The following is a 15,433-nucleotide window of genomic DNA, read 5'->3' as shown; positions in this document are numbered from 1 at the left end:
CTGAAATGCAAATGATATGATATGATATGAGATTCCATGAATGTATGAATGACTCTTTTTTGTTTTTGGTTTGCTAAGGATATGATCAGACATAAGATAAACCCTAGCAGGATGCTTTATAATGGATGGAGAATGAAACAAAGATCTATGTGATAATGATGGAGACATATGGTAAAGGTAACCCATAGAAAACAAAAAAAATAAGGGTAGAAATTCACTAGGGATAACAAAATATTGGGGAAAAGAAACTGGGGAATTCATAAGGGTTTTTAACAACAGGTTCATACATGACTTGACAACACTGGAAAAATCAAAGAATTCCATCAGTAGGTTCATACATGACCTGACCATTGGAATATTCAAAGAGTTTCAATAATAGGTTCAAACATGACCTAACAATGTTGGGGCTATATCAAAATATTTCATCAACAGGTTCAAACATGACCTGACAATACTAGAAAACATACAAAGAAAGTTCCAGCAGCAGGCTCATGCATGACTTGACAGCATTGGAAAATTCAAAGTGTTTCAACAACAGGTTCAGACATGACCTGACAATGCTAGAAAATCAAGGAAAGTTTAATCAATAGGTTCATACATGACCTCAACATTGGGATATTCAAAGAAAGTTTCACCCACAGGTTCAGATGTGACCTGACAATACTAGAAAAATCAAAGGGAGTTTTATCAACAGGTTCATACATTACCTGACGACATTGGAAAATTCAAAGAAAGTATATCCACAGGTTCATGCATGACCTGACAATTCTGGAGGTTTCATAGATATTTTAACAACAGGTTCAGACGTGACCTAACAACACTAGAAAAAATCAAATAAAACTCCAACAACAGGTTCATGCATGACCTGACAATATTGAAAAACATACAAAGCAAGTTTCATCAACAAGTTCATACATGACCTGAAACTTTAGAATACATGATCGAAGATTTTGGAGATTCCTAACAGGGAATTTATGCAAAACAAAGATAAACGGGAGTCTTCTTATAAGTAGATCATCCACGCAAAAGGCTGCGATGATTCTTAACAAAGAAATCAAACAAAACCAACATCGTTGGAGTTTTCTAACATGAAAAACTAACAAGTTTCTGGGAATTCCTCAAGATGATGAGTTATACATGACTTTCATGGAACCATCAAGAAAGACAGGGTAATCAAACTCTCTGTACGTGCCAACAACAATTGGAATTTGACCGTAAGCAATGGATTACAACCACCTTTTAATGGATTTTGCCAACAACAATTGGACTCTGGCCGTAAGTAATGGATTACAATGGAGTTTTCCAACAACAACTGGACTTGAAATGATGTTGGCGACAACCAAACTTCAGATATCAATCACGGTTATATTTACAAACAGAGTGACAGTGATGCCAACGACAATTGGGTTTAAAATGAGTTCTAGTAACAGCAGAGCTTGGAATAATGCCTAGTGACAAATGAATTTTAGGAGACACCAATAATGCTTGAAATAATGCCAGGGAATGACATGGAGGTTCTGGAAGTGCGTCAGAACAAAAATGACATGTCCAGGAATTCATCGGAGAGTAAAAGAAATGAATTCTGGAAATACATAAGAGTTATAAGTGATATTCTGGAAATACCATAATACAGACACATCTGGTAATACATCGAGGAAATTCGGGAAATACATTCGAATACAAGACAGACATATTTGAGAATACATCAGATAGGTAGACAAATATCTAGAAACACAACAGAAAAGTTATGGAAATACATCAATAAACAAAGGAGTAATCCGGAAATTCATCGTATGATCCAAAAAGGAATTGAACCTCGTGGATAAAAAAATTTGATAGGTGCCAACTGAGTTTGACTTTAAAATGACTGCGAAAACCGAATGATGGTTTAAGGGCACCAAAGACAAACTGGAATTAGAGGTCAAAGTATATAGGATCAACAACAAGACCCGGGTCAATGCAAGATGAGCACGAAGTACATTTTGGCTATGTATGATTTGAATTTTTTTTTATGCATGATATATGAATGATCATGATATAAAAATGCTGACACTTGATTGGACTAGGAGTTGTAGAGGATTTTTTATGGAGGTCATGATTCCTCAACACCGAGAACTCAACCAAATATTTTGTGATAGATGTTGTCAAAGGAGAATTCTATCAAGCTTGACAGCCACAACTTAGCCAATGGGATCCTTTTGGAGGATTAATGAATCATGCTAGCATAATTTCTGGACACTCGTATTAAACTCAATAGTTGTTGACGTAGGGTAGAATTTGTTTGATCAGTTTGAAAACATGAAGGGGGTCAACCCATTTATGGCTCATCTTGCCCCAATCTATTGGATCTTTGAAAATGTTCACCTTGAAAGTGAGTTTGAAACAGCTTGACATGAGACGATCCCGAGATAGCTTGCCCTAATGTTTGAATATCGCAGTGATCTGACCCCGATTAACCAAAATCTAGAATGGTAGACTTCTGATTGACTGTCTTTGGATAGTTGGACTCCATGAGCTTCTGGGGTGGCTTGCCCCAACCCAAGTCTTGAAGCAAATTACTCTTGGCTAACTGAACCTTGGGGTGATTGGCTCGGATTGAATGATACTCAAAGTGATTTTCCCCTAACTGGACTTTTTTCATTTCATCGAGTTCCTCAATTGTATATTGATGGAATTTCTTTGATGCTAAGTGATGACTCGCAAATAAGATTGTTCATTCAAAAATGGTAATTTTGATGCAGTGCTTATTCAAAAATTTGAAATCAAAATTTATTGATATGAACGGGTGATACAGTGAACGGATCACTGATAAGAACACAATGATGATCTAGTCATTCACAGTATGCAAGTTGGTGCGATCAAATGATTAACAAAAATCGTTTGGAGTCAGGTTAACACAACCTTGTTGTAGTATGCTTTCAGAATAAACCAGACTAATATGATTGTCGAGCTTCCAGGGCCAATCAATACTCACTTCATATCCCAATCATCATATTGTATTGTGATGATCATGGAATCATTATTGTGAGGGAGAACGGTGATGGCGTATTTACCGAAAAGGTGATTCTAAACTCTGGTTCCTTCTCTAGGTTTACCCCAGAATCAGCTAGTATGACGCTCATGGTCAAAACTTTCTTGACATATTTTCTATAGGAAGAACTGGATTCCCCCCGTCGGAACCTCCAACAATTATGCTGAATATATTCTTAGAATTTTGTTTTGCCATCCTCTAAGGGAAGATGACGAAAACATGTAGTGAATGATGCCCACATGGGGGGAAATTGTACTTGATAAAAGTACAATATATGACAATCCTTAATGATGTACGGTTGTTAGAGGATTTTAGGGTTGTTGTGGTGTTAGAATAAGTTCACACAAGGATGATGAGAAGTTTTGCATACGGTGTTTTCAGAGTGAATTGAATATCCCCATTTCTCAACCTTAGGGTCGAGATGTTTATATAAACATCTTGGGCCTGAATCTCATAACACAAGAAAGTAATACCACTCTCAAGAGCGTGGTAAATGGTAAGTTACTTCTTTTATTACTCTGGAGGACATGGCTTCCCCTTTTGGACTTCTTTTCTCATATCGTTATGAGTGGGGACACGTCAAGCCCATGTCTCCAGAGAGGGACGAGTGATATGGAAATGAGCTCCATAACCAGATGATGGGTGTGTCTTCTAATAAATGACAGACTAAGAAGCTTGTAAGGGTGACATACTACATCACATATTCTGAGAGAGCATTGGTACCACCTTTTGTGAATCTCTTACACTTATATCAATACAAGTATCTTATACAAATATATCAATACAACATTACATTAAATGAGATAACTATTCTAAAAAATTTATTACTTCAAAAACAAATATAATAAAAAAATGTCTTTCAATATAAATAATAAACATAATATAAACTTTAAATTCAATCATAAAATTATTGACCTCCATGAATCATTAAGAAATACCTCTTTACCATAAATTATGAAATCCCCTTTTAAGGACAAAAGTCATCTAACCAAAAGAACTATCTCAACTTTTCTTAACCACTTCTAGAAATTTTGTGATCACACCAATAACTATTAAATCAAAAAATCTTAGTATTCTAAAATTGAATAGTGGATAACGAGCTGACAATTAGGGGTGGAAAACGGGCATGCTCGTCCCGTTTAGTCCCGCCCCGCAAAAAAACGGGGCGGGGCGAGGCGGTCATAGTTAAGGATGTGGGCCTAAAACTTAGACCCGCCCCGCAAAAAAGTGAGGGCGGGGCAGGGAAAGTCCGCGGGCACTGCACTATTTAAGCTTAAAAATGCAAAAATTTATGTAAATACACGTGCCCGCAAAATCTCGCGAAAAAAACGGGGCGGGGCGGGGCGAACACATTTGAGGGTGAGGGCCTAAATTCTTGGCCCGCCCCACACAAAAGTGCGGGCGAAACAGGCATGCCCAACGGACCGAGCCCGTTTTGCCACCCCTACTGACAATGATAAAAATGTGTCTTAAGAATTCACTAGGACCTCACTCCCCATAAATTCCACCACCCAACCTATATCAAGATCTCATCCAAGCGACTTGCAATCCCTTCATTAAGTTGAAACCAAGCAAATCGTCTTTCCAAGAGAGGTAGGTCAATAATATCCATTTGATTGATGAAAACTCTAAGAAAAATAATAGCATCTTTTAACCTAAAAAGATAAACAGTCACAACTTAGTCCCTACCTTCTTGACACTTTGTATAGTTAATTAAAGAAAGCGAAAGAAAATAAATAGAATATAGAATTATTATTTAGTTTTTTTTTGTTATTGGCCTAATAAATGGTATTTACTCAAATAAACACATGGTGACTTGGATTCATATTTAAGACTCCACTAAAAAAATTCTCACATGCACTAATAAGCATTTGATTTATATATATATATATATATATATATATATATATATATATATATATATATATATATATATATATATATATAGAGAGAGAGAGAGAGTAATAAAAAGATTATTCTATTGAATCAGCTCAATTATATTTACCACAGAATCGTCTTAAACAATTTAAAAGTTTTATCCTATTTTGAAATTAGACCTTTAATAGATAAACACATAATAAATTAAAAAAATTATATTTTATTTAAATTATAAATAAAATTAAATATATAAAAAAATGATATAAAAATAGTGAGTTGAAATTTAACTCATAGAAATTTAATTTTTCATATTTTTCTCCTCTTACAATCATCGAAGTTTCGTTTTTCACATTTCTCTGCACTTATAATCCTCAATTGATAAAAAAGTTCATAATATTTAATGAAGAAATAATTCTTTGAATAATTTTAACAATGTTAATAACAAAATCATGGATTTTAAGAATGAAGAAACATTTCTAAAGATTCATAGTCGAAGGAAGAGCCCCTTAGTTAATCCATCTATATTACACTTAATCCACTCCATAGAGAAAAAAAATCCAAAACACTTCTTTGATAACTAAAGGCTTGTTAAGATGAATCGAAATGTCAAAGTTCTTTAGTAAATAAAGTTAGCAATATTTGACATTTTATGGATGATATTGTCCACCAACTTGACTTCAGCATAAATAATGAAAATGCATTGTCTCAAATGCAATTTTATGGATGATATTGTCCACCAACTTGACTTCAGCATAAATAATGAAAATGCATTGTCTCAAATGCAATTCATCCTCTTGTCTTCAAATCTAGATTCATTCCCCGCATAAATAATGAAGATGCATCGTGTCCCATGCAATTCATCCTCTTATCTTCAAATCTAGATTCATTCCCCGCCTTCCAAACATGATAGAAAATATTGACAATACAAAGAATAACCATAATAACCATGCATATTTATATAGTAAAATGAAAATTTAAATTAGTGAAAAAATTTATAAACAAGTTAGGATAAAATAAGTTAAAAAATATTTTAAATCTACTAACTTAATTTACTATCTATTTAATAATAATTTAAATAATAATAATAATAATAAATTTACTAAAATTTAAAATTAAGCAATGCAAATATATATATATATATATATATATATATATATATATATATATAAAGGAAAATAATAGCCACAAATACTATTATATAATATTTCATCATAAAAATACAATAATAAATTAATTAGTCATATAATAAATTCAATATCGTATTATATAATAATTTTCAAAAATGATTCCATGCGATAGCAAGGGGATTCGAACCCATATAATGCTGCTGCAATGGACCCATTTAAAAATAGTTACTCCCTCTTAATGATTAAAAACACCCATATTAATTGTATTGCAGCAGCATTATAATAAAATATTAATAAGGGTATTCAACCACTCTTAAAACAACAATTCAATAGTACACAAGACTTGAACATACTTTTAATCTCCATATTAATGACAAATTAATTGTCTTTCAATTTTTAAATTCGTACTTTTGATTAGTTTTTACAATATTTGGATTTTGTCTCCAACATTTTTTATGATGTCACAACACTGGCAAAACTCTCCAACCACCACCGTGGAAATCCTCCACTATTTTTCATGTAGGTGATCTTTGTCTCTGAAAGAGGTTATGAGATCCCATGAGGCTGAAAAATTCAACTTCACTTTACATAACACAACTACAAGTCAAGTTCAATTTCACGAAAGCAACATAGCATACTTCAATCTTAAAATCGAAGGCGTAAAGTGAATTTAAGCCTAAAAGAAGAAAAAAAAGTACACTTTTTATATATAAAAAAAAACGAGGTATTATTGACTGCAGGTAAAACATAACATTGCTCATAAGTCATATTACCTAGTGAAATAGGCCTTGAAAAAAATTGGGTTGTTACCTCATCGTATGGCACATGCTCCTTTCAAAGTGTCAGTCATCGCCATACTATGGTAACATACCAAAAAGGCACGTAAATACCATACTCAAATGTTCCTCCAGCTATGATAAGCAGATGGTCAAACAGAAAGAATTCCAAGTTGAAATTTGTATGCTAATTAATCAGTACTATGGTAAGCTTAAACTGCATTTCCTTGATACAAAGGGTCAGCACTTCGTTCTGTCTGTGTAATCTCGAGTAATGAAAATCCTCAGTTATGCATCTTGGGCTCATCCTCTTTCTTCAAACCATCTAATATCCCACCAATAAACTTGTCTTTGTCAGGTGAGGCTGGGTCAACAACAAATGAATACTTATGAGATCTTTGCTTTTCTTTGTTGGAAACGTTACCGTGGATACCCTGTTTTGGGTCTGGGGCTGAATTTAAGATGTCAAGCAGAGAATTGCCCAAGACATCAATGTTTTCAGATTTCTTGACACTATTCTCTTCTTCCTTACTGCTATGCCAGGAATCCAGAGCTTGCCAAAAAGAACTGTCTTGCTCATCATATTTTGGCTTTACTTGATCTCCTGATTGAGTTAAACAAGAGTTATCTCCTTCAGATTCAGATAACTCAGAATCTGAGACAATGGGTTCGTAATGTGTATTCAGTTCGATGGCTTTTTGAGTTAAAATTGATTCCAGATCATTCTGACTAGGACTTTTAAGAGAAACAGGACCTAACTCCTCCCAAGGAGATTCTGTGTTATACTCTTTTGGGGCTGTATCAGATAATTCATTATATGAGTTGAAGTTTTCATGACTGGCATTGGTTGCTCGAGTTTTGAGGATAGAAGTGTCTGAGTCAGAAGCACAAACTGCAGGAGTAGAAGGGTAAATGTAAGTAGATTCTAATTTAACCCCAGGCATTATCTGTATCAGGTATGCCATCTTCTGATAACCAAGCTTTTTGATGTCGAGGTGATAGCCATATTTATCAGCAAATTGTTTTCGAAAACAGCCTATATTATATCCCTCTGGGTGTTCCCTCAATACATCAGATACCAGATTCTGACAATCTTGTAATATATCATTTCTAGACTTCTCAGTATATTTTGTTTCAGTTGCAGGTCTGGAAACTCCAGTTTGCTGAGTACTCTGAGAGTGTTTCTCCCCTTCATGTTCAAATGACTTTTGCATGTTGGACTGCGATGTTCTACTTAGAAACAGAGATCTCAAACCACTTGTACCATTAGACTGGCCCATCAGCATGCTCTTCCGAACTGATTGAGTTAGCCTAAAAGGAAATGCTTGTGAGGGGCACTCCTCCAGCCATTTTTTTTCTGCTATCAACAGTTCCACCAATTGAAAAATATCATTTTCAGCAAAAGACTTGAGAGTCATGGGTCCATGCTTTTGTAGTTTATGAGCCAAATCCTCCCTGACAAAAAATATTACTAAGTTAATCTGTTAAAAATTAGCCAAATAATAATCTTTTAAGAAACTATATGATACAATTAATGTATTGCATTTTTGTCTTCAGCAGTCAGGGCTCAGATTAGAACAAGGAACGAATTAACACAGAAAAAGGAAAACTATCACACAAACCTGCTTCTAGACTGGGAAATAAGAAGTGATCCTTTCGGGGTGAAAACAAAAGATTCCATGTCATTCCAAAAGGAACCACTAGAAAATAACTCAGGCTTTCCGGAATGGATGACATCCTGGTGTGCTTCTAATGGCTTAGGCTTTTCAAGACTACTGGCAGTATGGTCTAATTCAGGTAACTTGGAATCCCCGTGCTTTCCAGAATGACTGACATAGTGCTGTTGTTCTAATGGCTTGGGTTCTTCAAGATTACTTGCAGTCTTGTCCAGTTCGGATAACTTGGAATTCTCTAAATTACTAGTCACCTTGTTCTGATAAGCAGTAGAATCATCAGCCTTTACATTTCTTTTCTGAAATGGCCACCAACTTTTAATCCAGCTAAAGAAAGTTGATCTTTTGCTGTATGTTTCAGGATGAACACCGGGTCTTTTGTCAACCAAAGAGTCATCAACTGCTGAAGAATATGGGCTGTGATCATCAACCTCCTTTTTAGGTTGATCCTCGTGTTTGTTCTTTGCCATAGATTTTCCAGATTCACAATTTACTAAATCATTGTTTTCCATCATTGTGTGATCAGTACCAGCAGAGAGTTTCCCTGAAGTGGTATATTTTTCAAGAACTTTTGGACTTACGTCCTCAGACCTAACAATTTCATCATCAGAAAACTTTATAGATCTCACTTTAAAGGAACCAATCTCACTTTTGTAAACATCATTGTCCTTTGAAGAAAGTTGACTCTCTGACAATTGTGCATTAGACACATCCAGAACCTTCTCACTGCCTACAGATGACTTATGTGACACATCTTCTTCAATAGGTTTTCCTTGTGAAGGGATAGATTGGAGTGATTTTAAACCATCCTCAGTGATCCTTTCATGCACTGAAGACATCGGGAGAGTCCTACGTACGTCTCTATCCACGTCCTTATCCTCACTGTGTAGCATTGGAGTTGTTGTATAGCCAAATGATTTATGTGACACGTCTTCCTTGATAGGTATTCCTTGTAAAGAGATAGATTGGGATGATTTTGAATCATCCTCAATGATCCTTTCATCCAATGAAGACGTTGAAAGAGTCCTATCCACGTCTCTATTAATGTCTTTATCGTTGCTTTGTAGCTTTGGAATTGTTGTACAGCCCGTCTCCTCTTTCTTAACAGCAGATACCGTTGATAAAGCAGTGCTGCTTTCAGAAGGTTCGTGGTACTCTGAGGGGATCAAATACACACAATAGTTACCATCTCTTAAATGCCGGAGTTGTACATGTGGTATTGATGATAGAAAGCGGGAAAGCCTTTTATATCCAAATATGCTTTTACCCAAAGACACATCACATTTTATCAGCTCTGCACGGAGTTCTGAAATGGCGATGCCTTTTGGATGTAAACTCAATATATCCTTAATCTTTCTTATAACTGACTTTGGAACTCCTCCACCTATCTTTAAGTCTGAGGAGGGTTCATTGATTTCCATAATGTGTACATTTTGTGAAGATGTTAACTGCTCAGCCGCTGAAAAGGGGTTTTCAAGAGGCACTTTAGAGTTTCCATACCAAGAACCAAACTGACCATCGGGAGGGTGGTTGAAATGTTTTCCAGTTAGATCTTCTCCCTTGAGCAAAGATGCCCACTGCCACATTATAGTTGCTGCACTGCGGAGAACATCAGGAGCCTTTCCAGGACTTGCAAGCAAGATATTATAGTTATTCATTCTTAATCGGTGCAATATGCCAGCAAAGTCCCTATCACCAGATATCAGAAAGAGATGTGCGGGCGGAGGATTTTGGGAAACCCAATACATAAGATCAACAAGAAGAGATCTATCAGCACTATTCTTTCCACCTGCATTATAATTTGAAAAGATAAAAATTTTGATGAATTTAACATTTCAGAAAGTCTTGCATCTATATGGACAAAATATGCCTTGACTTATTAGTTGAACCTCTATCTCAAATATAAAATGGCATGGAACTTCTTGTAACATAGAAAAAGAGGATAAATTACACTTCACTCCATCCAAGGTTTTACTAAATCCTCTCTATTAAGACCTATGAGGCAGGGACACAAACACGGACACGACACCGGTAATAATTTGAAAGAAAAAAATGAATAAACTGAAGTAATCACGAGGGTCGGTGTCGGTGTCGGCCTCTAACACAGACACAAACACGCCTTTTCTCCTTAAGTCTAGGTGCAGCATTACTATGATAGTCTTTCTATTTATTTTCTATTGCCATACACTGAAATTGAGTATCTAGGTTTAAACATTAAAGCAAAACCAACCAATTATTCAAAATAAGAGAGAGAACTGAAATGAACCGTTGGGAATGTGTGTAAGATGAATCCCAGTGAAAGCAAGTGCCTCCTGATTGGGTCTTGAAAGCTGATAAACATCGCCGAAAGCGGTAATATGAACAGGGCCTTTAATTCCATTAGCTCTAACAGCGTCAGTGATAGCAGGTGCTACTTTGGAGACGTTAACACCAATAGGCACGTTGCAGTTCTCAAAATCCCACCACACTGAAACCCTAACACTGCGTGACTCTTCGTCGTGACGCTTCCAGTGAGAATACGGAGTGTGAGAAGAAGAGAACTCGCATAGTTGAAATCGAACCAGAAGCGTGCGAGATTGCGATGATGAACATGATGAGGTGAAGAACAGAGAATTCTTTCGGAGAAGATGGTTCATCGTTGGGGAAGAGAAATGGAGGCAGTGGCTGTTGCAGTTGGGTTACTCCATCTGCAGTGGGTGTAGTAGAAGTAGAAATGAAAATGGAAGGGTTTTAGGAGTTTGGAGGAAAAAACTAAAACCCTCGCATTTTTGGTTCCAATTTGGGATTTCTTACGAAAAAATTGGGTTTATTGATTTGGGCTCATGGCTCTAATCTAATGGTTCGAGAATTTTTGCTGCCATTGGAAATATTCCTTCTTCTTTTTTTCACTAGTAAAGTGTTACAAAATTTTCTCTTTTGCTCGAAAAATATGGTATGCATTTTTATCTGTATTTTTAAAAAATCTGATGCTTTTATTGGGGTTTTCAAAAACTCTAAAAAATATTTGATTTTTGCTTTAATCTTAAAAAATATGATAGTGTTAATTTTTAATGGTTGAAATTTTGTTGACACTTTGTAGGATTGTGATTGCACCGACAGTTATACGTAATTCATAATGATTTGAAACATGTATAAATATGCACCATATATTTTTAACAAAAATAGTAAAACACTTCGTACTAATAAGAACTTAGATCTTAATTTTATATAGCTAAATCTTTTTGGGTCCTTTAATGTTTATTTGATATGAATTTCCTTTGGATTTTTCATGAGGATCATAATTACAAAATATGCAGGAGATATGCTTTTCACTTTATGTTCATGATGCTTCCTATAAAAAAATATGAGGATCACTATGGTCATTTCTAATACAATAAGGGTAATGTTATCTTGTGCCCCAAGGGCACAAATTAAGAAACCCATAAATGGAAATTTTTTATTAAAAAAAACAATAGAATCATTAATTATGACTTTGTATTGAGTTAACCGCGTAAATTCCAAGATTTGTTTACTTTATTTATCTCTTAACTTGTGCCCCAAGGGCACAAGTTAGCATTACCCATACAATAATTACATCTAAAAGTTTTGAATTTAGAAATTTTATGATCATGACATATTTTATCGAATTTCTTAACATTATTAGCAAGTTCATAACCTAAGTTGATCTTATTGTACGATGCTCTTTGATTTTTAATAGGAGATTCTAGTCGCCTCTTCCTTTAGTGGATCTTTCAAGCGTATTTTAATTTGTAAATCTTTATTTTCATTTTTCAAAGTGTTGCATTGATTACACTTATCAGATTCAACTAACTCTTCATAGGAAGGGCAAAGAGTTGAGTTATAACACTTTGTCTCTCTCTAAGAGTTTCCATTTCTTGCATGAGATTTTAATTTTCAATTTCAATGAAGGATATGGTCTCTTTATAATTTGAGAGAATTTTGTTTCAAATTACTTATTTCTTTGTTTAAATTTTTATAAATCTGAAATAAGTCACGATAAGAAAGGTGAGAAGTTACCTCGTAATCTTTGTGGTCTTCCATAAGGCATATGTTTGTTTTTTCGTTTGGGGAATCCATATCATTGTCGTCTCATGCGATGTAAGCTTTCTTTTCTTCCTTATGACTTTTATTTACTTTTTCTTATTTTGATCTTGTTTCTTTTTGGGGGGAATTTTGGTCTTATATGCCCTTTCTTCCTACATTGAAAACATATGGGATTGAATGTTGATCTTGAAGAAGTCGCTTGAAGAGGCTCAGGGTGATCTCAAATGTACAAAGGAGCGGGTCTCGCGGCTTATGGATGATACAATGTTGATCTTGAAGAAGTCGCTTGAAGAGGCTCAGGGTGCTCTCAAATGTACAAAGGAGCGGGTCTCGCGGCTTATGGATGATACAATGTTGACTTTCATTCATCATTTTGAAGTGGAGAAAAGACGTGTGTCTCTCTTGCACCCCCGTTTGGACTCGCCTAAAAGATTATCCAAAACAAGTAATAATAATAAAATAATAACTACATCAATAATTCATGAGAAAAAAGAGGCGCCCCTCCTTGCCTTCATACTTTCTTATCTTCTGAGGTATGTTGGATAGCTTCTTTTCTCTCGCCCATCTCTTTGGTTGGAGTTATTCTAGAGTTATCCTTCTTTACTCTCACACTTAGAAATCACGTCCTCCTTATCTTGGGGCTTTCAGTGTAACACTTCCTAGGGATATCCTGGTCTCCTTGGAAAACCCTCACCCGCCCCTCAGTGAGCGGGTACTTCGTGCACAGATATAAAATGGACATAATGACTCCTAACCGGTTAAAAGTTGGTCACCTAATAATAATATTATAATAAGATGGAACATCTATGACTAGGTACTTAACCTTGATTTCCTTGGTCTGGTCTTGTTCTTCGAATGTGATCCTTAGGGTTAGGTACCCCTTCATCTGAACTTGTTCTCCCGAGAATTCGACCAATGATCATTTGAAGGTCTTCAATTCTTCGGGGTCAAGGCGCAATCTCTCGAAGGCACCCCAATATAGTATGTCGGTGGAGATTCCTTGGTCTACCAGGACCCTTTTTATCTCTCACTCCTAACATGTGAAAGTGACGACCATGTGGTTGTCATTGTGAGGGTGGATTCCAGAAGCCTTTCTCTAAGAAAGTGATCACAGATTTGGGCGCTCCTCTACTCGATCCTTTATGTTCAGTATTTGGCAGGCGTACGTTTTGCAGGCGAAACTGGTTTCGCCGCCTCCGGCGATCCCTCTGACTATGGTATTGAGCGTGTCGTGCGTCGCCTTGATGCATTCGTCTTGGGATGCTTCTTTAGCTTTATTAGGCCATAGGCTTCATGCACCTTATCGTCCACGGGAGCCATGACTCTCTAACTGGCTGGAGGAGTCGCCTTTCACATATTTCTTGAGGTGACCCTCTTGTATTAACTTTTCGATCTCTTTCTTAAGTTGGTAGCAATCCTTAATATGGTGCCCTTTCACTCTGTGGAACTTGCACCACCTTCCCAATTTATATCTCATAATTGCATCCTTGGGAGCAGGAGGTATTGTGATGTTGTGCAGGAGAAGCATTTTGCGCCAGATCTATTATCGGTGGGTGTTCAGAGGCGTGAAACTTTCCTCCGTCTTCCCCACTCTTTTGAATGATGACTTGTCTTTCACGAGAGGAGTGGAGTTGTTTTTCCTCGGAGGGTGCGAGCTTTCGACGCCAAGGACACGGTCTTTAACATTGTGGGCCTTCTTCTCCGTGTTGCTCTCATCACCCTTGATATAACATTTGACCGGGGTGACTACCTCGGCCAATGTGAGCACCAATGTTTAGGCTAGGGACTCATTAAAGTGCCCCGTCCTAAAGCCATTTTGAAACTCCCACATGAACATATCTTGATCCGGGGGAACTACCTTGGTGGTGGTTTCCTTGAAGCGGGAGAGGTAATCCATCAGTGATTATGATGGGCCTTGTCGAATACTGAATAGGGTCGTGGTAGAAATATTCCTATGGCGACTGACAAAAAATTGGTGCACAAATTTCCTCACCGGCTCTTGGTAGATGGTGATAGAGGTACTAGGTAGGCCTATATACCATTGGAGGACATCCTCCCTGAGAGTTTCTGATAGCAACTTGCATTTTAGGGAGTCGGGGGATCCTATGATGGCCATATGTGTGTTGATGGAGGCGACATGTTCGTAGGGGTCGTTGCATCCATCAAACTTGGCCAAGGACGGAGGCTTGAACCCCTCATGAACGGGGGCTCCTCATATTTCATATGATAGTGGTTGGGGATCCACTAGTTTTGCCTCTTCCTAAGGATTTCCCTTCTTCTGGTGTTGTCTGATGTTATGGACGTCATCTTCCAACATTTGGTTATGGTGAAATAATTTGTCCATAGTGGCACGCATCTCCGTCAGGGTGTCAGCATCACCGCTACCGCTGATATCTTTTGGCATAGGGTATGAAGCCCCTCTATTAATCACAATTGAGGGTGGTTAAGGTCAGAAGTGAAGGCTAATAGCGAAAAGGGTGGTGGTAAATCAAAGGATGTATCCCAGGTTAGTTCTACTAGGGCCCCACGGTGGGTGCTACTATACTGGTTAAAAAGTACAATTGGTGTGTCTTCTCGCTAAAAGGGGAGGGAGACTCATAAGTATTAGTATGTACATTACTATTTGGCAAGTGATGGCTTATCCACGGAGGCTGGAAACCTTGTATGGTGTTTGTTGAGGTTATCTGAGGGACCAACTCACATGAAGTGAGAGACTCAGTCGGCATTATTAGAGTGTATGAGGACAATTGGGTTGATAAGGTATTAAAGCTACCGAGAGCATGATGCTTTCTCAGTATGGGTAATATATGTGAATTAAAGTATGTCAATTTTTCTCTTAGGGGAAAGTATATTTATATAGGCCTCTTAGGCCTAGGCTTTCTACCTCACAAACATGGTCTCAAC

The 15,433-nt window shown here is 36.7% G+C and overlaps 1 protein-coding gene across 2 annotated transcripts; it reads right to left on the bottom strand.

Moving 5' to 3' along the window:
• Window positions 1-6,319: 6,319 nt before the first annotated feature.
• LOC127079958 (uncharacterized) lies at window positions 6,320-11,361 on the bottom strand. 2 transcript variants are annotated; one of them, XR_007787998.1, is made up of 4 exons: window positions 10,752-11,361; window positions 8,435-10,274; window positions 6,847-8,267; window positions 6,320-6,600 (listed from the first exon to the last, which is right to left on the bottom strand). XR_007787998.1 is itself a non-coding variant. In XM_051020305.1 (3 exons), exons 1-3 carry the CDS (start codon window positions 11,119-11,121, stop codon window positions 7,097-7,099), a joined length of 3,381 nt encoding a protein of 1,126 aa, XP_050876262.1. In that variant the 5' UTR covers window positions 11,122-11,361; the 3' UTR covers window positions 6,320-7,096. The 2 variants fall into 2 exon arrangements, 1 of the variants encoding a protein (XP_050876262.1); XM_051020305.1 differs by having other exon boundaries at window positions 6,320-8,267.
• Between the last annotated feature and the right edge of the window lie 4,072 nt (window positions 11,362-15,433).

Source organism: Lathyrus oleraceus, chromosome 5, assembly GCF_024323335.1.
Source record: "Lathyrus oleraceus cultivar Zhongwan6 chromosome 5, CAAS_Psat_ZW6_1.0, whole genome shotgun sequence".
Taxonomy (NCBI): domain Eukaryota; kingdom Viridiplantae; phylum Streptophyta; class Magnoliopsida; order Fabales; family Fabaceae; genus Lathyrus; species Lathyrus oleraceus.
Note: the sequence above shows the minus strand (reverse complement) of the source record. Positions and strands in the feature narration are given on the sequence as shown.

What these genes read in the sequence shown, in the direction of transcription:
- LOC127079958 (XM_051020305.1), bottom strand. Translation starts at nt 11,121, where the DNA reads ATGAACCATCTTCTCCGAAAGAATTCTCTGTTCTTCACCTCATCATGT. An exon ending in TCTTACACACATTCCCAACG is followed by an intron (nt 10,275 to 10,751) that starts GTTCATTTCAGT and finishes ATTATAATGCAG; the next exon opens with GTGGAAAGAATAGTGCTGAT. An exon ending in ATTTCCCAGTCTAGAAGCAG is followed by an intron (nt 8,268 to 8,434) that starts GTTTGTGTGATA and finishes ATTTTTTGTCAG; the next exon opens with GGAGGATTTGGCTCATAAAC.